Here is a 24211-nt window from a genome sequence, read left to right as displayed (position 1 = left end):
ACAGAACGCTGGGAGGAAGAGGAAGTGAGCTCAGACTCCACAGCTCTCCTCTCGGGAGCAGACGCCTGAGAGAGACGCCATGCCCCGCTCCTGGGCAGACACACGCCATGAAGCAAGCCGCCAGGTTAGATATGCTGAACCTTTTCCCTTAAGACCGGTGCTCACAGATTATTAGAGATGGGTTGATCAAGATAACAGAATTAGCCAGTAAGGGCTAGGGCTAAAGGGCCAAGCAGTGTTTAAATGAATACAGTTTGTGTGTTGTTATTTCGGGCATAAGCTAGCCAAGCGGGCGGCTGGGGTGTTGGGGATGCAGCCCCGCCGCCCATATTACTACAGCCACCTCCTGATGTCTGTTAAACTCTCCATGACTGGAGTCCCTGGCAGCCTAAAGAATTGCATGTTCAAGTTCTGAGGCATGACTTGTGCCCGCATTGCTCACGGCCTGTATCCACTGTTATATACCTGGCATAGCTTAGTAACTGGTACAGTAGCAGCTCAGCAAATGTGTCTTTTCTAAGGTAGCATAGCAGAACTTTTGTTCTGAGATCCCAGTTTCTCGGCGCGTCTGTGAAGTCCATTAAGATAGGGAAAGGGTCTGCTTTAGTCCCACCATGTGATGCTCAGTACAACAGACAGTGCCCACAGTGATGGTGTGCTCAGTGAAGATTTGAATTAATGACTCCAAAAGCTGATTTTTTAAGCTTATTATTATTATTATTCCTTAAGGAGACAGGGGCTCCATGTGCAGATGTACCACAAGTCCCGTTTGGAGAAAGAGCAGCACTGAAGGATAACTACTAGGTTTTGAGTGTGAGGATGAAAGGGAGAGAGTAAGTGCAATCTGGGAGCAGTGTGAGTCCCTCTCCTATGGCTGGAAACCAGCCTGCAGCTCCCCTCCTGGCCGGCAGGAAGTGAGCTGGAAGCCACACCAGGTTTCCTTCTGTCCATCAGTGAGACATCAGGGTCAAAGTGACGGAGAGAAACAGAGGCAGCCAGATGCTCAGGAGCCCTAAAAGGAAAACAATTAGAGGGACATGGCACGTGCTGGTGGACTTTTGTGCAACGTAACATAAGACACTTTCCTACAGACTAGCCAAGAAGGAAGGTGCCCTATCTGGACAAGGAAGTTCAAAAAAGTTGTCTACACTAAACGGGGTGGGGGTGGGGTGAATTCAGGCTCCATTCCAGGTGGACTAGACTTGAAAAGACAGTAATGTCTCCTGAAGTACTTGGTGTGCACCCTTCATGCGATACCTAACAAACCCAACCATCCCAGAGACCTGAATGCTAGTCACAGAGGACACACCTATGTCATGGGAGAACCGTGACTTTCCAGCTCTGAGCTCAGGGGCAGAGAACTCATACCAAACCCCAGGTCATCATAGCAATCCTCTTAGACCCAGGTTCCACAAGCCAAGAAAAGCAATGGCTGTGTGGATTCAGTTTTCATCTGGGGTGACAAATCAGGCAGCAGGCAGCAGAAAAGGACAACAACAATGTCACCAGTTCCTGACTTTTGTGGTCTGAGGCTTGAAGACGCAAAATATGGAGCTTCTTGTTTGTCTGATATGCTCAGTGCACAACTAATCTTGGTTCTTGGCAAACAATGGCTCTCAGCAAATATTTGTAACCTGTAGAGCGGCTTGTGAGGTGTAAGAGAAGAGCTTCAGCTTCAGGGTGTGCCAAGAAAAGGACAGGTGTGCATGTCTTTGGGGAACAGGTTTGTAATAGATGTATGTGGACATCTGAGCCACTTACATGCATGCGGGCAACTGCAGCTGTGTGTCTATCTCTGTATAAAGCATGAACATGTGTGATCTGTGCCTGCAGATAGAAGTGAGTGTGATCAGCATGTGCATACATGAACGTCTGTGATCTGTATGTGTACATATGAGTATTGTGATATATATGCAAATATGAATGTGTACGGTCTGTGTGCAGAAAGGAGTGCGCACAGATATGAGTGTGTATGGTCTGTGTGTAGACATGAAAGTGGATGATCTATATGCAGATGTGAGTATTATAGTCTGTATGCCCATAAATGTATGTGCAGAGGTGAATATGTGTGATCTGCGTGTAACATGAGTGTGTGTGGTTTGTGTACAGACATGTATGTGATCTGTGTGCAGATAGGAGCCTGTGTGGTCTGCATACACATATGAGAGTGTGTGTGTGTGTGTGTGTGTGTGTGTGTGTGTGTGCGCGTGCAGATAGGAATGTGAATGATTTATGTGTATGCAGATATGTACAGGTATGCATACATGTAAGTGTGTGTGATATCTGTGAACAGATATGAACATATGCAAACAAACCTAGACACTGTGCTCTCTCAGGTTGTTGGGTCGTACCTGTGTTCCAGCACACTAGTATGGAACAGCACAAATGTGCGCATGAGTACAGGTGAGGTCCAGGCATTTCCAGGACAGGTCACCTTTGGCAGCTCAGGCTCTGAAGGCTAGGCCCTCCAGTCCACTCAGAACCCCAGATAGAAGCCGCAGCGGAGTGTCATGGAGCAGGTTACTATACAGAAAGGATAGTTACATAGCTTTCTCAAGTTACTAACTTACTTAAGTTGCTGGAAGCAGCCTTGGATACAGCAGCCTGGACTCCTTTGGGAGAAACAGAAAGATCCATGAGAAGTGAGGCACATGGCTTACAAGGAAGCTGAGACTAGTTCCCTCCGTCTTCTCCTCTTGCAACCAGGGTCATCTTTCTGAAGCTCACTCCCCCACACTGGATCTGTAGAAAGCCTCATCCATATTGCTTTCAGAAGAAAGACTAAAAACTTATTGGGATCTACACAGTTCCACAGGGCTAGCCTCGCCCATACTAGTTTAGCCACCACCACTGGCCTAGCTCCCCTCAGTTCTCCTAACAGGCTGGCTTCTCCCTAGTCTTCCCCCATCATCAAGACTCGGTCTGGTTCCTTAGTCAGAACAGCTTCAAACTCTGTGTGCTCTTTCTCCCTGCGCTCAAGGCAACTGCAGTTCTATGCATCTTAATGGTGCCATTTGGACAATGTTTCCCCAAATGATCCAGAAGATCCAAGGCAGTGGGATCTGTTCTGCTTGTCACAAGATGCTAAGCCATAGCGAGCACCAAAGCCTGTGTCTGCAATGGACGAATGAAAGGCTGCACTAGAACTGGTTAAAGAGGAAGGCAGCTGATCTCCCAGAGAATCCACTGTTCCTCACTTTTCCATTCCCAGTCAGACCTAAGAAGACAGCCTCTGCCACCTTGCCTCTTCCCCATTCAGGGACCTGACAGAAGAACAGATCTCTCACCTTGCCGTGTGATGGGGCCCAAGTTCAGGACCCGGGCCTGATCTATGAAGTTCCCACTTCTCAGTCTAGTACCAGAGCAGCTCTGCAGGGGAAGGGTGACACAGAAAATCACTCATGGTTAAGAGGAAGGTGACGTGTGATCCTGGCGTGAAAAGTGGGCAGCCAGCTCAGAAGAGCATCCTCCTGCCTCATACAGGAGATAGCGGATCATATCCCAGCCCCAGCCCTTATTGGGATTGTGGACTAGTCACTTCAGCTCTCTGAGCTTTTCCAATTGAGAAAATGAGCGAGTAGCTCCCCCGGTGAATTTCTGTGGCGTTTGAACACATTAAAACACCTGAGTTGCACACAGCACTGCAGATTTAAGTTACTGTTATGGGGAGAATAGCTTGTGCCTGCTAATAAGGTCTACTTATTGGCCAAGCCCCCTGATATCACCACTGTTTCCTGACTGCTAGGTAGCCCAGGTGTCCTGATTGGTCCTGTCCACTCTGTCTTGCAGCTATGTGTCCTTATGTTAAAATAGGAAAATGCCACAAATACGTGTCTTGGTGGTAGAGACGGGCACTCCAGCAGACTGTTGTGCGGGGCAGGGGTGCTTCCAGCACTCTTTTGTGGGGAGAAAGGGGAAGGGGGATGACTCACAGGCTTGCACTGTTCATTCACAGAGTCACACAGGTACACCTCACAGTGCAGGTAGACAAGGTCGTAATTTCCTGTGAACCGGAACATCTGAACAGAAAACCGGCCCTGAGGGGACTCGCCGTTCTCCACCACCTGAATGGTTGTATCCAATGTGTTTGGACATCTGAATGGGAACATTAAGACATACGGTGGAGTTGATTAAGCCAAGACTCTGGAGCTCCACTTCCTGGGCTTAAATGCCACATCGCCACCTGCTAGCTCATTAAACTTCTCTGTGCCTCAACGTCTCCATACACATATGGGAATAATGTTAAAAGATAACTGAGGATTACGTTATTTTTTTTTTCAAAGTGCTTAGAACAGAGTGAGGCACACAGTAGGTGATGCCTGTGACTGGGGCTAAAGAAAAATGATGAAATTCTTCAACCACAGAGTTGGAACAATCCAGAAGCTCATTCTCATTGACAAGGAAACATATTAAAGAATCATTAATGGGGGAGGGGGAGGGAAGTGGGACGCTGTGGCGGGGAAGAGACAGAAATCTTTAATAAATAAATAAATAAAAAGAATCATTAACTATTTCATGCTGTCAAATATGTGCCTATAATCGCAGAAACCAGGGAGTCCAGCCAGCCACTGAGCCAACCAAAGTGTGTGTACCCATCTGCAATGCGCACAGTGGCATCCAAACAAACCAACATGCAGAAGAAGCTCACATGTGTGCTGGGCATTCTGGGCAGGTCCTGCAGCGTGGGCTGCAAAGCCTTTCCCTCCCTGCTTCACTTGTCCAAAGGCGGCCTCCTCACTGTGTATTTCACTTCCTTTTAATTGCCTGTCTTGCCTTCAGAATTTAAGTTGTGTGAGGGTGGGTGGTTTCATCTCTTCCCCTCGCCATGGTACCCACAAAGTCTGGTACACAACAGACTTTCAAAATATCTGTTTAATTTATCTATAGCCTTTCAATGAAGAGACAGCACGCCTGTACCCTCCCAGTTTCAACCACTCCTTGGCTAACCATGCCCAACCCCTACTCTTCCCAGCTGGGCACTGGCTGCCTGTTGCTCTGATCCTGCCTTTTCATCAGATTTCTTATATGTTCTAAGTCAGGGATGCCCACTTGGCCTGCCAGTGAACATGTGCAACCCTCTTCAAATATAATGACATATTGTATAAAAATAAGATATTTCAAAAAATACCAAGAAAACCACTTAAATCAAAGCGCACTTCTTAAAATGTTAAAACATTTGATATGTGTGCTTCACATACTTGTGAAAATACAGTTGATAATGTATTGCATAAGATGATCTAGGGAGTCCTAATGAATAGCACCTAAAAACTACTGAATAGCATAGGTAGGGCCCTGTATTCAGGTTGAGCCAAAATGCTAAATTTAAGCTAAGGGTATATAAACATAAACATGTATTCCCCATCCAAATCGAATCCACTGTTTTACCTGTCCTGGATAATGAAGTATTTTACAGGGTCTGTGGCGTTGCTACTCGGCGTGGCATAGCAGTTGGTCATTAGCAGTACAAACCGGGACACGTCACCCCCATCCAGTATGGTGCCCACATACAGAAAAGCCTCTGTGGACAGCATCACAGAGGAGCCTTGGTAGGGCTGTGTGTAGGCAGGGCTCTGGAACAGCGCCATCCGCACGGTGAACATGCCTGTCCCACCCAAGCTGATGTTCAGGGAACTGCAGAGAAAGAAGAGCTGTTAGAGAGGACCAGGTTGAGAACATGCGCAGATGGCTACCCTTTCTGACCAGCATTCTCGGACTGTTCCTTGCAGGTTTCTGACTGTCTCATTCAGTAGCAGGCCTGAAACCCTCACCGCTGCTTGGCAAACTTCTGTGAGCACTCAGAGGCATGGGGTGTTAGGGGATGCTGGAGAGAAGCCCTCCCTGACTGAGCAGGTCTGTGGTGGGTCTCGAAGATCCGCATCTCTAACAAACTCATCATTAGTGATGCTGGTGTTACAGATCCATAGACCATATCTTGAGTTAAATTTCCAGGGCACTGTGGGTGCCCCCTTCCTACCATCCTTCAAAATAGAATAAATTCTTCGGGGACCTACCTGGGCTTCTTGAGTCTCAGCCTGCAACAGGTAAAAAGAGATGAGCTATCAGGAGCCCTATAGACTTGAGTTCTGAAGCTCTGTCAAGGTGTTCCTTCCAATACCGACATCAGATTGGGTCTTATAAATGGGCTGTTTTTAATCTAAACACTCATACTGGTGTGAATTTCACTGCATTATCTCTCACAGGATACAGAGAGAGAGAGGTGTCACATAAAATAAGGTTTATGAGAATTGCCCAACAATACAAGGATCTGCTTCACAAGAGAGAACAGGATGAGACGTTCTTGAGCCCCAGAGAGGCTTGCTCACATACCTGTTGCTCTCAGACACCTTGAAGGGAGGCCTAGGACATGGCCACATTACTCCAGGGCACTACCTCACCTGGTCGTACTCCATCCAATAGACCGATATAAGCAAGTCACACACATATCAGTCCAGCATTCTTAACATGTTTCTGCCATACTGCAAATGCTCAATAAATACTAGTGTTTTCAGCTGTCATCCTTCCCACATGAGCATCAGTGGCCTGTGGCCCATCATAGGGCATCAGTGGCCTGTGGCCCATCATATTCAAAGACTTTCAATCATACATAGTAATAGGATGCTATTTTCCACCAAATGGATGGAGCTTTCCTGGTTTGCCTCTCCAGCTAGCTACCTCTCTACCCAAAAAAAGACACCTCTGAAGAGTGTGATCTGTAAATGCTTCTTTAATCATAGATCTTCAATTCAGAGAATGATGGAAGCTGAGATCTAAATTAAAGCTATGCTTGTTCAGAATCCCCTCCAGAAGCAGGGCCACCCAAGCCCTCCGAAAAGACAGACTGATAATTGATCCCCTTTGCAGAACATGACTGTCCTTAGAAAAGCCATGAAAGTACTATTAAAGGCCCCTGGTAAATGAGGACAACAGTTAGACGGTTGCTATGGGTTCCCAAAGCTATCCACTTAATAGATGGCAGAGCCTGGGTTGAAATCTGAATTCTGGAATTCCTCACTGTGTCCTCGCAACCCTGCATCTCCAGACTCCAAAGCCAGTTCCCACTTGTCAAGGCAGCTGAAGGTCTCAGGACTGAGGGGCTGAGGGGTTACAGGGCTGTGGGGTGAAGCCTCCCCAGAGCACTGGAGACCCCTGATGGCCACACCTGACCATGGGCTGTAGGGAGGTCTTCAGGCTGACTTTCATGTCCAGGGGGTAAGAGCATTCAAAGTTGATCCTGATGTTGATGTCTCGGATGATGATCTCATTTGCCAGGTAGAGGGTGTTGCTGTAGGTGGCATGGGTTTCATTCGTCTGTGTTGAGTGAAGAGGAGTAAGGAGAAAGAGACATGAGAACCCAAGCAGAGTTTTACAGCCAATGTGTTGGTCTATGGAGTCCTGAAAGCTGCCCTCCCCATCTGTGTGTTACAATAGCAGTGACTTTAGGAGCAGAGGTCATGTTCCAGACACTGAGCTACATTCTCCTCCTGCATCGTTCTACCAATGCTTCCCACAACCTAAAGAGGGCAGGGCTGCTGAATCCCTGCTTTGTGGATAAAGGGATGGAGGTTCACGGTTCCCTGAGAACTGAGTCCATCCATACAGAGCACAGGATCTGCAGGTTTCCTCTTGAAAATCACGAGCAAGCTGTCACTAATTTCATCACACACTGTCCTTGACAGTGACAATCTCTCCCTCCCCTCCTTTCCTTTTGCTCATCCCCATTTTCTTTCCAGGGATGGAGTCAGGAGGAAGCTAGGTGCCAGCCTCACAAACACTTAATGGTTGATCTTCGCAGAGGCCTCTGGGGGTGACATTCTTCTTGGGATCCCTGAACACAGACAGACTTGCTTCTGGTCCCAGGGTGAACCTTAGTTCACCTTAGGCCATCATTGTCAGCCTAGCCCTTTTTTCCCATCTGCAGAAGGGGAGGTCATCCTTACAGATCAAGCTCACACCAGACACATGGATTAATTTAACCCTAACATCCCTACAGAGAAGTGGCAACCCCTCCGAGTTGAAGTCAGGTCAAACAAATCACCCAAAGATCCAACAAGGTGTGGACTTGGACCTTACATAGGCACCAGTCACTCCAACCCTGATGTTACCACGGGCAAGGACTTACCCTCAACACTGTCCCACAGGGGCCATCCTGGGCAGGTGTCACCACGGACATCCAGTCTCGTTCACCCCTCTCACTGAAGCCCGAGCACTGGCTGTCACTCAGGTACATGAAGACCTTCATAAAGCCCACACTCTGGAGCTGGCATTTGCTGAGGGATATTTTGATGTCATTGGTCCCACACTCTAACTTGTGATCCAGGAGAGATATATCTGAAAAGGCCAGGGACAACAAGATCAGGAATCTTCTCCTCCAGGGCCAGGCACGTCCCCAGGGACACAGCATGCTTGCTGGACTGGCCATCAGATGGTGGCACTTAAGATGCCTTGGGTTAATCATAGTCCCCTCTCAGCCAAAATTAAATTATGAACATCACTGTGAGGATCCAACCATCAACCATCCAGCTCCATGTTCCCCTTAGAGTGCACTGTATATACAATTTAAGGTAGTTTGAGGGTCTTTCACTGGCCCAGCCTTAAACAACATCCAACCGATATGAAGAAAAAAAAAAGAGAAAAAAAGAAAATGCTAATTGCCACCCTCTGGCATCCTTGCTACACACAGGTGCCAGGCCTCCCATTGGCAGTGGCTCTGATGATGTTGTTGGTTAGTTTCCCTCTCAGACAAAGAGCAGGCTCGAAGTTTGGAGAAGGCAATAAAGAATAACTAGAATTTTTCCTTATTTTTCAAGTATTCAGGAGCTGGTGTGATGGCTCAGTGGGTAAAGGTGTTTGCTGCCAAGCCTTACTACCTGAGTTCAGTCCTTAGGACCTGTGTGGTAGAGAGACAAAGAACACTCAAGCAAGTTTCAATTTTTGGAAGGGTTTCTTACTCCTTCCTTTTCAGTGTGGAGCACTGCAGCTCTGTAGGAGGGCAATGGCTTCCTTACCATTGTGTTCCTTTGTACATGTAACGTTGTGACATTTTACTTGTAAACGCAGCAGGGACACCCATACCCTGAATCAAGCTCAAGGAAGCCATCCCACCAAACTGGAGAGGAACGTCTTCATCACGACATTTTGCCACACAGACAGTACTTGGAAAGAAGCAGCATCAGACAGTGGGCATGACACGTGACCCAAGTCTGGAAAAGACCTCACCATCTTCAATGACACCATGAGGAAATGGGCTGAGAGAGGCCCTGGTCCATGCCCAGCATCCCGCACTGGCCACAGAACGGCCGGTCGCCGTCAGTTTCTGATGTGACAGGTGGCTCAGTAGTTTCTGGTTACTTCTGGTTACCTGGTGTGCCTTTGGAGCCCACTGAGGAGGAGCCTCAAACAGCCCAGACTTTTAGTGACCTTTCCTTCTCACTGATTAGCTGTGTGTCCTCTGGTCCCAGACCCACACAAGCATGGGCCTCACCCCTAAGCGCTGATCACTTTCTCAACCAATCGCCCTCTGGGCCTCACCTGTGATATTGAAGTCCTTTTTACACTGACAGCGCCATCTGCCGTTTTCTGATATGCAGTCCTCGTCCACCCCGCACTCTTCGCAGGTCCCCTCCACGGAGCCAGGATCTGAAACATCATCAAGACAGTCAACAGCTTGTTCCTTAAGACTCCTGCAGACCAAAGAGTAGGTAGGGTGCAGCTCTGCTCACCTGTGCAGTAAGCCAGATTGCATTCGGGGGCCTCCGTCAGGTTGTAAACATAGTAGCCACCTGTGCAGGCCTTCACCTGAATCTCTGTGGACCACAGACAGCAGTTGCCGCTCCAGTGCGCACAGGCCGTGCGGCTCACGATGCCCTCGTTGCTCGATGGATGCGAGCCATTGAGCCACATGGGCGCAGCTGTGTTGCATCTCTGGACCGGCACACAGGTCTCAGCCATGCTCACGCCACCCTGGCCCATGAACCGGTACCAGCCATGCAAATTAGAGTCACAGGAGTAGCCGGCACCATATTCCGTGCTGCGCCAGTACTCGGCCAGGGTCTCATGCACGTTGCAGGGGTCTACACACACTAGTGCTCCCCCCGGGCCCTGGGGCAAGCAGTCCAGATCGGGACCACAGGAGTCTGGGGAGCACTCACAGTGCCGACCATCCCCTTCGTAGCCCTTGGGACACACGCACGAGTAGTTGCCCTCCGTGTTGACACAGGTAGCTAGTGCATGGCAGTCACTGAGTCCCAGCTCTGCGCATTCATCCACATCAATGCAGCCCAGCCCAGGCGTCAGACGGAAGCCATGCCGGCAGGCGCATGCGTAGGAACCCAGTGTGTTCACGCAGACGCTGTTGGCAGAGCAGTTGTGAGCCTGAGGGATGGCACACTCATCCACGTCCTCACAGTGCAGCCCGTTACCAGTGAAACCCAGCTGGCAGAAGCATGTTGTAACCACTCCATCCACCATGCAGGTGGCGTTGCTGTGGCATTCGGAACACCTTACTGTTGATAGAAGAGCACAGTCTCAGAACCCCCGGCAGCTGGGCAGATATCCCAAAACAATGTCTTTCTTGCTTCTTAAAGAACTTGTTATCTTACCGCCACCCTTGGAACCTGCCCATCCAACCAACGAGTAGATTCTCATATTCATCTAGTTAAGCATGGCCTTTCCTTTGTGCCTCCTTTTAAAACGTCCACATTGTCACATCCAAGGGCAGAACACACCAATACCCTGGGTAACTGGGGAGGATGTGTGACAAAGCTGCCACCCCTTCCTAGTCTGCCCAGGTCCTCTCTCTGCCTCTGCAGCCTTCACTAACACCCTTCCCTGTGTCCCTTCTCTCTGAAGACTGTTCCCAGCCCATTTGACAAGACACTCACACTTGCTTTCAACACTGAAAAGGAAAGAGCCGTTGTTTAGCATCACGTACTGCGTGTCGGACACAAGGATGTGCACCTTTCATTCTGGAGCTTACTGACCAGCGGCCCCCTTTTAATTTATCTTTATTTACAGACATGAACATTGAGACTCAGAAGGGGTAAGTCCCTCACAAGTTGCCAAACATGATATACACACATGGCATGACCACAGAACATGTGCTTTTAACCACGACCCCACAGTTGTATTTACTATGGCTCCACAGTACTCCAGGATGGAAGCCCCGTGGAATGACCCCACACTTAAAGGAGTTACATAAACTTCAATTCATTTATGTAACTGAGCATGCTTGTGACTTTACAATAAAGTGCAAGAAAGATTCAGAGATGCTCTAGCCCAACATCAGCATCACCCAAACTTTGTTATTTCTTCAGAGTCTCGGGCCTCTTGTCAGACATACTAAAGCAGGATTTGCATTTTAGTAGAACTTCTGAGTGAGTCTGGGCACATTACAATCCATGAAATGGGCTTAGGATACAGATCATGTCAAGTGTGCTAAAAGAAGGATTAAGATTGCTTAATCTTAATTAAGAATTCAATTAAGCACAGGGAAGAGTACTACATACACATGCACACACACGCACCACACACACACACGCATGCACAAACACTCACACTTACTTGCTTCTGATGAATCATTGGCTCCCGCTACAGTGAGCCAAGGGGTTACCATCATTACCACCAGCAACCCGGTCAAAGAGCACAGCCGCCTCATCCTTCCTGCTCTTCCCTCTATTTCTGGTACTGGAACACCTGCCCAAAGGTAAGGATGGGTTAGATGCTTTCCCTGTGTTTCTGATGCCTGGGATCCCGAGAGCAGAGATGAGTGAGGCACATGTGTGGTCTAACTCCCCTCCCCACAGACAGAAGGAATGCCTCTGTTGCGCACTGTTGATAGGGATCAGGAAAACTACAGGGCTGCAGCTCTAGCTTTGGTGGGCTTCCGTGTGTGTGGACACACCCCTGCTCCTTACCCATGCCCCATACCCCGTACCCACCCACTCATGTTCCGTACTGCACATTTTGAAGAGCTAAATCTTTTGTTTGGAGCAAAAAGTCACAAGATGGGCGGCGGGGGGGGGGGGGTGCTTTCTACTCAGAACCTTATTAGAGGCAGCTTTGGGTTTTTACAGGTTGTTCTTGATTGTCTGAACTTACAGTTTGCTAGCACCGACCTATTCATTCGACAAATAGTTACTGATTAATACTAGACACCAAACAGAATAACGAATATAGTTGACATCTTTGCACAAGTCTTGTAAAGGAAAGACACAAGATAAGGAACTCTGGAGATGACTAACTTAACAACAGTGCATATTACTGTTTTTCAAAATGGTTGTGGTTGCAACAACCAAAATCATTCTAGATGGATACAAGTATTACCCTAAGTTTTATAGCAGCAAGCGAGGATGGCATCAGAGGTAAACTCTTAGGAACTGAGCTGAAACAGAGCCCCGTCCCTGAGTCACCTCTCACAGGACTGTGACACCAGGTGATGTGTTCTAGTCTTCTCGTCTATGCAGTTGGGACCTCCTCTTCCACTGGCTGGTGTATAGGAACTGTCGGGCCTGCTTCTCTATGCTCAAAGAACTTGTACTGCAAGGACAAATGTTCTCCGGCCTGGGGGGATGGCTCAGTAGTGAAGAGCGCTCACTGCTCTGGCAGAAGACCCAGGTCAGGTGCCCAGCACCCATATTAGGCAGCTCACAACTGTCTGTAACTCCAGTTTTAGGAGAGCCAAAACCCTCCAGCCTCAGAGGGTACCCGTGCATAAATGCTGCACATAAATCATGCAGTTACACACACACACTAGCATAAATAAAATGACAGATATTAAAAAAAATGGTCTCTTGACTTCTGAGTCTGAGATATAAGAAACACACACACACACACAAGTAAAGGTTTATAAGATGACTCCTATCCTTACAATGTATGTTGCCTGTTGACATGGTCTATTTAATGAAGAAAATTCTGATAGAAACCACATGGTATAGTTTGAAAAGCACTACAGCACTCCTCTGGCTAACTAAACATTTGCAAGGACCCAGCACATAGCAGACGCTTCTATTGACTGCCACAAGCCCAGTACCTAGCACATAGTGTGAGCTTCAGGAAAACCACTGAATGAAGGAACATCAGCTTGCATGGCTATTTCAAAAGCTTTGCCTCAAAGAGAAGGAAGTTGCTATGTCACAGACCACAAAGTTGACTCTCAGTGGAGTAATGAGTCTGGCTGCTCTGACCCCAGTATCCAGATGCTAAATTTCCTCTCCCACCTCCCTAAAGGAGAAAGAGAATAGACAGAGAAGAAGTGGATGCAGAAGATGACAGCTCCAGTTTGCCTTACCTGAACCCAGGAGGACAGGACTGGTCCATTCACAAGCAGGTGTTTCTGATCAATATATATACACCTGCCCTTGGCAGGCACTCACTCCTCCAGTTATTCTCTACCCCTGCCCCTTGAGATTGTTCCTGTGGGGGCAGAATTTTTCTTTCCTTTTGGCATAGTGTTCACCTTTTCCAAGCTATGAGACCGTGGTTGTTATTTTTCCCTAATAGTTAGAGACACAAAATTATTGACATTGAGGGTCACACCTGTTCCTGGAAATACAAGGTCTCTGTGTTTCAACTTTTGGCAGCAAGGCATTCCTCAGTTAGATATTAACTGGCAAAGCGGTGCCAAGATTCTGGGCTTTTCCTTGGTCCTGGGCAAGGACGAGGTGGGACCCAAATCCAGGGTACCAAGCAGAAGGCAGTATCTGAAAGGTGCCTGTGTTAGGATAAGAGGAGTACTAGCTTCGCAGTCTGGAATACATTCCTGCTCTGAGGAACAGCCTCAGAGCAGCTCTCTTCTCCAGAGTTCAGATAGGAGCAGGAGAGTTGCTGAGAATGACATCAGGCCACAAGACCATCTGGACATCCTCTGTCAGACAGAAGGCTGAGATCCAAACAGTGAGGGTTCCCTGGGATGAGAAACAACCTTAGAATTGAACAGGCTGAGTTTTCCTGGGTCCATAATGAACTGTATCCCGGGGAATTTAACTCTTCTCTTCCATGAGACCATTTTCTTCTCCTCTGAAATGAGATGCCCCTCGCTCCCCATGAGCAGTGACAGTGGCGGACAGAGATGATGCAGGTGGAAATACATGGTGATGTTTGATTCGAGCCGATTCTGTGACAGATGCTTTGCTGATAGGGGGTCATAGAGATAGGGTCACTAGAGGTCAAGTCACAAGTTACACATACCTTCTGACCCAATCCCATGAAGGTGACAACCCAAAATTTGGTAGAATAGATGTCAATATGTTGAAAAATATCCAATACATGTACACTTTGACTGCATAAGAAGCATGAGGATGACAACCACATTGACTTTTGCTTGGGACTTTTTCTGTCCCCTTCTTAATTTCCTAGAAGTGAAAGTTCTGGGTCAAAACAGTGTGTACTTTTAAGAATATTGATAGCTCTTTCCAAACAACATCCCAGTGATATTTTTAAAATGAATCTACAGGGACTAAGGATGCAGCTCGGTTGTGGGAACACTTGTATAGCATGCACGAAACCTTGGACTCAGTCCTTAGCACAGCATAAACTAGGTGTGATGGTCCATACTGTAGTCAGACTGCTTGAGAGTAGGGACAAGAGGATTATAAGTTCAAGCCATTTCAGCTACATAGTGAGTTTGAAGCCATCTTGGGCTGCATGAGACCCTGCCGCAAGCAATGCAATAAAATGTAATAATGATTATAACCTTTCCTCTAGTCCAAATTAGTTCTGAGTATAACTTTAGCATCACTTTAACCAACCTTCCATCTTCTTTGCCAAAAACCAATGAGAAATATCTTCTTATTCACTTTTGTAGTTTGTTTTTTTTTTCTTTTTTACAAAAAAATAACATTTCTACCTCATTTGTTTATTTGCCACATATTTTTCTCTTTGTAACTTTAGTCATTGGTACCCTGTGCCTTTCTTACAAGGGCCCATGTGAGGGCTACTCTAGTATCACTGGTGCCCCTCCTGGATTTAAAGATTTTCTGTGGCTTGCAGAATCTGGCAAAGATTCAGGCAAGAAAAAGGAGAGTCTGGGCTAGTGTCTACTCTTAAGTGTTAGCTAGCACCGTGTTTTCTCATTTCTAGATTTCATGTTTTCTAGTCTGGGTGTCTGGCTGGTTCTGGGAGGGCAGATATTCCTGGGCTGGCTAGTTCCTGGAGATGCAGACATCTTGCTACAAGGAGCCTTTCCTATGTCCGCCAACCACTCCAGAGCCACACTTGTCTCATCATTGGTGGGGCTATCATGCAGGGCTACTATTCCTTGCTCTGCTCACCCCAGGAAGACAGCTGGGATTAGAAAACTAAATACAGCTGCCGTTTCCCAGAACTCACTGAAATTCAAGAAACCAACCTTTTTTAGACTTGCTTAGCCCACCCTCCTTTCCTACCTGAAGAAACCTCAGTAGGGTACGAGGAAAATAACTCAGTCACTAAAGTGTCTGCCAAACAAACAGAAGGACCTGTGTTCAATCCCCAAACACTCCCATAAAAAGCTGGGTATGAAGGTGTGCACTTATTTTAATCCCAGCACTGGGAGGCAGAGACATGCAGATTCCTAAGACTTGCCGGTGGACCAGTATAGCTTGTTTGATGAGTTCTAGGCCAGTGAGAGACCCAGTCTCAAAAACAAGGTAGATAGGGCCTGAAGAATGGCACCCAAGATTGACCTCTGGCCTTCACATGCTCACGTGCACATGTATGCACATTAGCACACCACACACACACACACACACACACACACACACACACACGCATGCATGCGTGCACACTCACACACAAAGAAAAAACAAAGACTTATGCACTCCTGACCCTTCTGCTCCCTTCCTTCCTGACTCCTCTGGTACTTCTGCACATACCTTCCTCCTCCATTCCCCTGGCCTCCCTGGCGTACACGCCCCCTTACCTTAGGATCCATGAACATAACAAACAACTTGTTGATGGCAGTGTCACCTTGCCAATGGCCTTGTCTTACTGTCATACTAAACCCCACATTTTAAGAGAAGAACCATTACTTTTATCCAATATAGCTGGACCATTTTTGGTGTGTCTCCATCAGTCATTTTCTTGCTCATCCTACCTTCCTTAATCTTTGTCATCTCTTGCCAGTTATGTACACTAGATGACTTCCTGGCATCCTTCATGGATGCTGTTGGTCCCTCATCTTCTCGGGCTATCTGCATCTCTTCTCCTTGGGATGAAGACCACACCATTCACTTCTTGGGACGATCCCTCTCTCCTCTGGTACTCCAATATCTTCCCTTGTCTCCTTCATTTATCCTCTCCTCCCATGTAGACTAACAACCTTCAGAGACACTTCTTTGATCCAACACTCGCCATGCCCTATTTTTCGAGACAAAATTTCTCAGAGGATGTGTATACTCTCTCCAGTTCACACTAGTGTGCTTTCTGAAGGGCCAACTCCACTGAAATTACTCCACACCACCGAAGACAACCATGCTGCCGGATGCACTCTCACTCCTCACTCAGTATATACTTGTTTTTGAAGGAGACTTGGTTCCCTTGAAATCTCTTCTCTTTTAACTCCCCAACACAGACAAGGCATGACAACTGTTGTTTACCAAGGTCTTCTCTTGGGGCAGACAATTTTTTTATTAAAAATAGATGTTTTTATTCACAATATACTTTGATTATGGTATCCTCCCCTCCCCCCTACTCTTCCCAATTCCTCCTACTTATCATCCCATCTGGGAACACCCTATTTCCGTCTCTCATTCATAAACAAACAGGAATCTAAGGAATGATAATAAAATAAATAAATAAATAGACAAATCAGAAAACAATGAAACAACCAAATAAATAAAAAAAAGCCAAAGGAAAAGCAACAAGAAGTATATGTGGGTGCAACGACACACACATTCGCATACTCAGGAATCCCATGAAACCCCAAACTTGAAACCATAATAAATATGCAAAGGACCTGTAAGGTAGAAAGGGGAAAAAAAGCTCCCCAATGTAGCATTATAAAACAAAAAACCTCAAAAGGTATTGTTCATTTTGTGTTGGCCATCTAGAGGTGGGCATGGGACCTACCCTTGAGTGGTTTGTTTCCAAAGTGAGACTCTCTCGGAGGAAACTTATTTTCATTTGCAAGTGGTCATCAATTAGAGTAGGCAGGTGTCTACTTCTACTTGAAATTCCAGAACACCATCTGGTGCAGACCCACGCAGACCCTGTGCATACTGCCACAGTCTCGGGAGTTCATATGTGCTCCCTCCCTGTGTCGTCCAAAAGGCCTTGATTCTTGGGTGTCCTCCATCCCTTCTGGATCTTATACACTTTCTACCTCCTCTTCTTCAGGGTTTCCTGAGCCTGAAGGGGAGGGATTTATTGGCGAAATCCCTTTTAGGATTGTGTGTCCCAAGGTCTCTCACTTTCTGCCTATTTTCTGACTGTGGATCTCTATATTTGTTCCCATCTGTGGCAGGAGGAGGCTTTTCTGAGCCAGGCACTGAACTAGGTACAGCAGAATGTCATTAGGAGTCATTTTATTGCTAAGTCCTTTTAGTAGGACAGTGTTTGGGTTTCCCCTAGTCCTTCACCTATTAGGTCTCAGGTTCTTGCTCACCCAAGCACCGCTGAGTATGGGTCCCATCTCATGCCTTAACTCAAATGAGATATTGGTTGGTTGCTCCCATAAGCTCTGTACCACTGTTGCACTCACGTATCTTGCAGGCCAGTTACTCTTGTAGGTTCAAGGGTTTGTAGCTGGTTTGGTATTTACCTTTCTCCTCCAGTGGCACACAGAGGACTTTCTAGGACCATGAACACTAGTCTATAGAGGAGAAGGCTCTTTGTATGCACCAGCTCAACGTCTCCATGTTCAGTGAGTTGTACCAGTGTTGTCTTCAGCAACAGGGCCTTACGATCAGCTTGTGGAGCCTGAAATGTTTGTAGGTGCCCATGGGACCCTTTGGGCCAACAACTGGATTAGGCGTAACTCATTTCTGTCATTGGAAACTGCATTTGGTGACAAGAGATATCCAGACTTTGCTTTTATGTTGTCTCAATGAAATAGGAGAGAAGACAGAAGTTCAGAGAAATGGAGTCACTTCCCAAGGTTACAGAGCTAGCTGATACTAACTGCAAACTAACACCCAAATTCAATTCAGATTTACCACTTCAGTCAACTTTATTTCCTGAGGGGTAAAGAGTATTCTCTGGTTATCCGTGGAAGGATCATAGAGTGATAAGAGGTTCCAGTTTTTTTGGTAGGCTGGAATTGATGGTGGGTTTTGAAAAATTAAGCAGACAGGACAAAAGGGGTTCGGATGACAGGCAGACACATTTGATAGGTACAGGAAATGAGCCGAGAGAAGCCATTTTCAACAGAGGGGTATCTGTGCCCCATCTCTCTGCTGTTTCTTCTCTCCCCACCTTTGAGACTCCAGGTGCACCTGTGGAATATGCAACAGCCTTGTTCTCCATCTCACTGGATGCCATGGGCTCTGAGCCATGTGATTTAGTCTCAGCAAGCCCCCATGGAACCCTCTTTTGACAGGCAGCCACATGGCTGTGAGGTGGAGGCAGGTGAGTCTTGCATCGTGTCTTGAATACTAAAACATGTCCCTGTAGGGGCATCTGGCTCTACTGAGTTCCAGGGCCCCAGGCTGTTCTCTGCTTCACTGGGATGTGAATAAGTCAGATGTCGGGGGATGGGAACTGCTTCTAAGGGTCCAGAAACACAAATAGACTTTGCCTTGTGTGGTGAGTGGAAAGTATGAAGGCCCAGGGGCTTTTTAGAGCACACAGTCCCTACAATAATACCCCTCACTTCTGCTCAGAAATCCCACTAGCCCCCAGTGAAATTAATCCTATAAATAGCATGAATATGAAGGACTAAATAATGACCCACAAGTACACCCCCGTCCTCGTGCTGGAATCCACGAATACTGCTTTGCGGAAGGAAAATTACTGTGTGGCTATGATGACCTTAAGGAGAGGGAGATGGAGAGGGGGTCCTAAAGGTTGGGCGCCATCACAACAGTGCACAGAAGACGGATGCCGAGAAAATGAGACGTGAGGATGAAACATAAGCTCAGCATAATTCCAAGGCAAGGCACAAGTCAGGGAGTACAGGCAGTCCCCAGGAGGCTGCAAGACAAAGGCTTCTTCCGGAAGGCACCAACCCTGATGGAGTTTAACATTTAACCCCACGTTAAAAAAAAATTGAGACAGTATCTTCCTAGCCAGCTCTAAATCATAAATCATAATCCCCCTGCATCTGCCTCCTAAACACTGAAATTACAGGTGTGACCCAAGAAATCGATATCTGATTTCTGGAGTCTTGAACCATTTGAGAATAAGTCCATGTTGTTTGAAGTCATTAAGTCTTTGTTAGAACAGTTAATGCAAAGAGACAAGCCTGGACCTGAGGACAGTGTCCTTACCTCTTCCCTTGGGGATAACTACAAAATGAGGTATCTCTCAGAGAGAGGGGGCTACCTGATGATTCCATTTGCTCCAAGGACATTCACTAAGCATCTGCTATGCGCCTAATGCAGAACACATTGCTGGCACTAAGAAAGCAGTATCTCTGCATTCGTGAAACTGGTTGTGGAGGGGGTGGGAGCCGGGGTACATTGCGCAATCACTTGATGAAATAGCAAAGTGCTTTCAAATATATAGCTCAAGATAAACAATTAAAAAAGAAAGAAAAGAAAAGGGACGTTAAGGGGCCACCAAGGTGCTCAGGAGGCAAAGGTTTATTTGCAAGCCCAGTGACGTGAGTCTGCATCCCGAAGCCCACATGAATATGACAGAATGGTTTCCACAGAGTTGTCCTCCTATGTCCACCACAATCACCACAGTGACACAGTATCACATGCACCACACATGCATTACACAAATGTACATACAATAATAAAATAAAATCTACAGCAAAGTGCTTTCAAATGTTAGAGTCCTGGACATGGCAACATTTGAGTTAAGATCTAAATGATGAGCATGCAGCTGTGTGGAGATGGGGCAGGAGCAGGGGTCAGTATTCTGAGGGCAAGCACTTGGATAGAGGGAACAAACCCATGGAGAGAATTTGTTATGTTCAAAGAATATGCAAGAAGGGTGGATGATGCACAGAGACTGGAAGAACTGGGGAGAAACAGCGATCTGCAGGGCTAGACCTCCCCCAGACTCTGCAGGAATAAAAAGGAGATTGGAAATAGTCTAAATGCCAGTTAAGGACGGAGATGGGACGGAGACAGTCTACGCCGAGAGATATGGTGTTCGAACATATCTCTGCGTTTGTAGGACTATGAGGTGTGAGGGGGAAGTAGAGAGAGGACATGTCGACCTGATGGAGAGACCAATTCTCAGTCTTCTGCTCTCAAACAATGGTGGGCTACCCTCAGCAATGCAGGGAAGTGGGCAGAGTCACGCGGGAAGAACCGGGCGAGTCACATAAAAGGAAGCCGCTGGAATCACATAGGAAGTATGCGGAGTCACATGGAGGGGAAATAAGTAAAATCAAGAGGCTCACCAAGTTTATAGTAGTAAGAGATAGGACCACAGGGGAGCATTCTGTCATGAGTGGGACACTTACTGGCATGTAGACATTTAGAGACAAGCTTAGAATTGGATCTCTATGGTACCAAATTGCAACCTAAGCCTATCAATGCACTTCTTTTGCAAGACTTAGCCAAACTCCTGAGGGCCCAAGTGGGGGTGGGCATGAATAGTGATGAACCAGATAAGCTCTGTAAGAGATACAACTCTCAACAGTCCTCAAACTGTGTCCTTCTAACTGATAACCCATCTCTTTGTGCCTCTGTTTCCTCCTCTGCAAGTGGGGACAGTAAAATGGCCTCCAGTGATGGGGTTGAAGGGTGGGGGGTTGCTAGCCCTTACTCAGTATTGGCATCATGGTTCCCCTTGCAGCCCTGCCTGAATTCCAGGCCAAGTGACTCTTTCAGTTAGCACGAATCAGGAAAAAGAGGAAATGAACAAAGATCAGAGACACTGGTGGCCTTTATTGCCTAGCCCCACCCACCCACCCCTACCATGTGATATATGGCATTGTCAGAGTAGATTCATTCCGAAACTGACGTCAGGACCTAGAATTAGGCTCCTTCCTTCCTGGCTTCTGAGAAGCTAAAGTTCTTCTTTGACTTCGCGTTTCCTCACCAGTTGAGACAATTGCTCCGGCTGAGCCGCCTTCTCAGCCTTCTCGGCTGTTTCCTTCCTTCCGGCTGGCTCTGCCGCCTTGCTTATGCTCCCCAGCACGGACGACTCTTTCTCTTGCCTGTCTCTGGTTGCTTCCTCCAGCTTGAGCAACTGCTGCTCGGGCAACTTTTCTGTGAGCTGGGTCTCTGGCTCAGCTATCACTTCCTCCTCTACGGCTTCATTTTGTTCAATAGATAATAGCTGTTAGAGAGAGAAGGGGATGGAGAATAAAGAAATATGTGTGATCATTGTGGTGACAACTGGTCAGGCTGTTCTGCATGAGCCCAGGAAGAGCCCTATTTAGCTTAAGCGTCCTCAGAGACACAGTGAAGAGGACAGAGTGCCCAACCATGGTTGTGACCCCTTTGTCAGGGGGCACACCTCTTCTATGACAGGTGCAGATGTCCAGCCCCTAACTCCAGGATAAAACAGGTGACTTTGGCTTACTTAATGGGATCTATGTCTAGCATACATGTTGCAACTACTGAAAAATGGATCTTATCTTTCTAAACCGGGAGGAGGTAAGTCTGGAGCCATGGGGTAATAGTTACTATCGATGGGAAAGTGACTGCTTGAGCAAGCTGCCAAGACGGAAGAAAACATGTGGGAAGACAGAACGCAGAGATGAGCTTCTGAGTCTGTCTGTGCCAAATGTTCTACCAGGTAAATGGAATAAACACCCCTTGCTGCTGAAGCAGGTGAGGAGTGTCTGATATTAGCAACAAAAAAGCAGCCTAACTGGTTCAGATGGCACCTTCTAGCACATTGTGGCATGGTTAGGAGAGAGGGGAAACTGTGGTCACATCCATTAGGACAGCAATACCGGAGAGCAGACTCCCATCATCTCAGGAAGTGACAAGCAGGCTGTTTGGAAGGCTGGATGTTACTTTGGAGTCTGTTTTTTAATGACTGCCGTTTCTACTTCCTTGTGACAAGTTCCCTTAAGATAGCAGTGAGCTCACTAAAATGGTTGTCCATGTAGCCTTAAACCCATCTCCAGAGAGAATGAAAAAGCTGATAGAATCGAGGCTTAAGTTTTATGTGGGCCTTGGCTTCCTGGTAATTGTGTGTGGGAGGGAAGACCCAGCCTGAAGTCCTGCCCCTTACCTCATCCTCTTCCTCAATCCTAATCTTGACATGGTGTTCCAGGAAGTCACAGAAGCCCTTCATACTGTGTTCTCCTTTATACGGGACAGCCTAGGTAGACAAGAAAGCAGGATTAAGATGGGAGCCTCTTCCTGTAAATTGCTCGTAAAGTGTTACAAAGAAAGAAAAGAAACAAACAAACAAACAAACAAACTCGGGAACAAATTCCTAATAATCTGGACCTACCCCCCCCCCAAAAAAAATGCCTTAGCCTCTGTGAGCCTCCTTTATCATGGCTCTAAGATAAGGATAAAATCTCTTTTGTTAGAGGGATGTGAGGAATGGACCATATATGAGCTATGAAGCCACACTTTCTATGTCTATCCCTTGGCTGTTTTCTTACCAGTATGGTCTGATTACTGAACTTATGACTCAGTTTCCTCACATGGTGTTCATTTCAGGAGCTTCCCCACAGGGTTGTTGGATTAAATGAGCTAATACAGAACATGTACTTAAAGCAGTGTTTGGTTTATGCTAAGTACCACGTGCATTTGCTCTTACGAGTAACTGGTATTAGTAGCCTTATAACAATAACAAGAAGAGTAGCTGTTATCTTATACAGCACCTACTGCATGGTCAGCATTGATTCATAATAGTTTCCTTTCCTTTGTGGATAAGGAATTCTTAATTTAAGAGGATTAAAAAAGACTGCCTACCACTGATTGTTTAAGCTTTTTACTGTATAACTTAAGGTTGGTGACAGCCTCATCCTATCAATCTAAACTCAATTTCTACAGTTTCTCTACATGTAACGTCTGCACTGGGATGGCATTGCATAGTGCTCTGGTCATTCTGCCCACCTCATTGCTCATGTTACACATCCTACTTATAGAGCTCATTTAAGTCTTCACCATTCTCCAGGGTTCTAAGTCTGTATGAAGACTTTAGCCATATCTTCCCTCCAGACTCTGCTTCCCCATTGCATACATAGGTAGACCCATGTCGCCATGACTTTGCCTCCCCCTCATCCACTCTTGTCCAGAGAAAGGACTTTGGCTCATGCCCCTTTGATTGATACCCTTCCCCATCAATAGAGAGTATGTTCCACCAGTCCTGATGATGGTTGCCCAAGAATCAGAATTCCCAGGTGCAAAGAGGATTGTTGGTGTCTGGAACACATGTTTTAATCTGGTAGCATTCCACCCCAATATTCCTATTGAGACGTTCTACTTTATTCTCTGTAGCTTGTGGAGAGCTCAGCCTCAATACTAGAGGAAACTTATCACTGTCCAATGAAAACATCCATATCCATTTGACACAGTGATCAGTCAACAATGAGCAATGGACTCAAGTTGTGTGCAACTATAATGTCTTAGAACTTGAGAAGAAGAAGCTGGGAAATACTCTAAACTTGAACATGGGAGCATACTAGGGCCTGAAGCTGAGAATATTCAGTAGAAGGCCGAGCTGGAGAGAAACTGAGTTCCTGGTGGTGACAACATTTTCAATTATGTGTTCCCAAGAGCCCCCCACCTCTTGTGAGTCGGTGGGGAAAAGCCTGAAGAATGGATACTGATCTGGATCCGCCAGCTCAATGTCATTTGCTGTTATGTCAATCTTGGCAATGACGACAGTGGAGTGGTTCTGATATTTTATACCCAACTCTTCTAGCAGCGGTAACAGTGCCTTGCACTTCTCAGACCAGGGCGCATCTGGAAAAGAAGGGTCTTGCTCAGCTCCCTTTGTCCAGGGCTCCGAAAGCTGATGCCACACATCACTACGGTGTTCTTCTCACCACGCATCTACTCAGCGAGCCACACACTCTTTCACACTCACCAGAGATTATTCGTATGTTCGTATAGCTCAGTGTGTGATCACTGTTAAGTAAACCAGAATAAAAATTAGCCTAGTCCTATTCCTTCTGGACACTAACATTTTCCATGTGTTAATATGT

At 46.8% G+C, this 24211-nt stretch overlaps 2 protein-coding genes across 2 annotated transcripts in view; both read right to left on the bottom strand.

Moving 5' to 3' along the window:
• Nucleotides 1-708: 708 nt before the first annotated feature.
• Umod (uromodulin) lies at nucleotides 709-11687 on the bottom strand. The gene is made up of 10 exons (XM_041666575.1): nucleotides 11560-11687; nucleotides 9720-10502; nucleotides 9529-9636; nucleotides 8120-8328; nucleotides 7160-7308; nucleotides 5386-5631; nucleotides 3933-4095; nucleotides 3288-3369; nucleotides 2571-2612; nucleotides 709-1012 (listed from the first exon to the last, which is right to left on the bottom strand). Exons 1-10 carry the CDS (start codon nucleotides 11651-11653, stop codon nucleotides 951-953), a joined length of 1938 nt encoding a protein of 645 aa, XP_041522509.1. The 5' UTR covers nucleotides 11654-11687; the 3' UTR covers nucleotides 709-950.
• A 9412-nt stretch (nucleotides 11688-21099) lies between these two features.
• Pdilt (protein disulfide isomerase like, testis expressed) overlaps nucleotides 21100-24211 on the bottom strand; it is a 29880-nt gene continuing 26768 nt past the window's right edge. The window contains exons 10-12 of the mRNA XM_041666443.1: nucleotides 23791-23969; nucleotides 22279-22368; nucleotides 21100-21372 (exon numbers count right to left, since the gene is read on the bottom strand). Coding sequence (XP_041522377.1) covers nucleotides 21100-21372; nucleotides 22279-22368; nucleotides 23791-23969 — 542 coding nt within the window. The remainder of the gene's footprint in view (nucleotides 21373-22278; nucleotides 22369-23790; nucleotides 23970-24211) is intronic.

The sequence above is a fragment of the Microtus oregoni genome, unplaced genomic scaffold, assembly GCF_018167655.1.
Source record: "Microtus oregoni isolate MIOR12 unplaced genomic scaffold, Mior012 000016F_ref0000370, whole genome shotgun sequence".
Taxonomy (NCBI): domain Eukaryota; kingdom Metazoa; phylum Chordata; class Mammalia; order Rodentia; family Cricetidae; genus Microtus; species Microtus oregoni.
The sequence above is the reverse complement of the archived record's forward strand: the minus strand, read 5'-3'. Positions and strand labels throughout refer to the sequence as shown.

Bases quoted from the DNA above. Each gene is read 5' to 3' on its own strand.
- Umod (XM_041666575.1), bottom strand. From the start codon at position 11,653: ATGAGGCGGCTGTGCTCTTTGACCGGGTTGCTGGTGGTAATGATGGTA. The intron at 10,503-11,559 runs GTAAGTGTGAGT...TTCTATCAACAG, and splicing joins CAATGATTCATCAGAAGCAA to TAAGGTGTTCCGAATGCCAC. The intron at 4,096-5,385 runs GTAAAACAGTGG...GTTCCCATTCAG, and splicing joins TACTTCATTATCCAGGACAG to ATGTCCAAACACATTGGATA.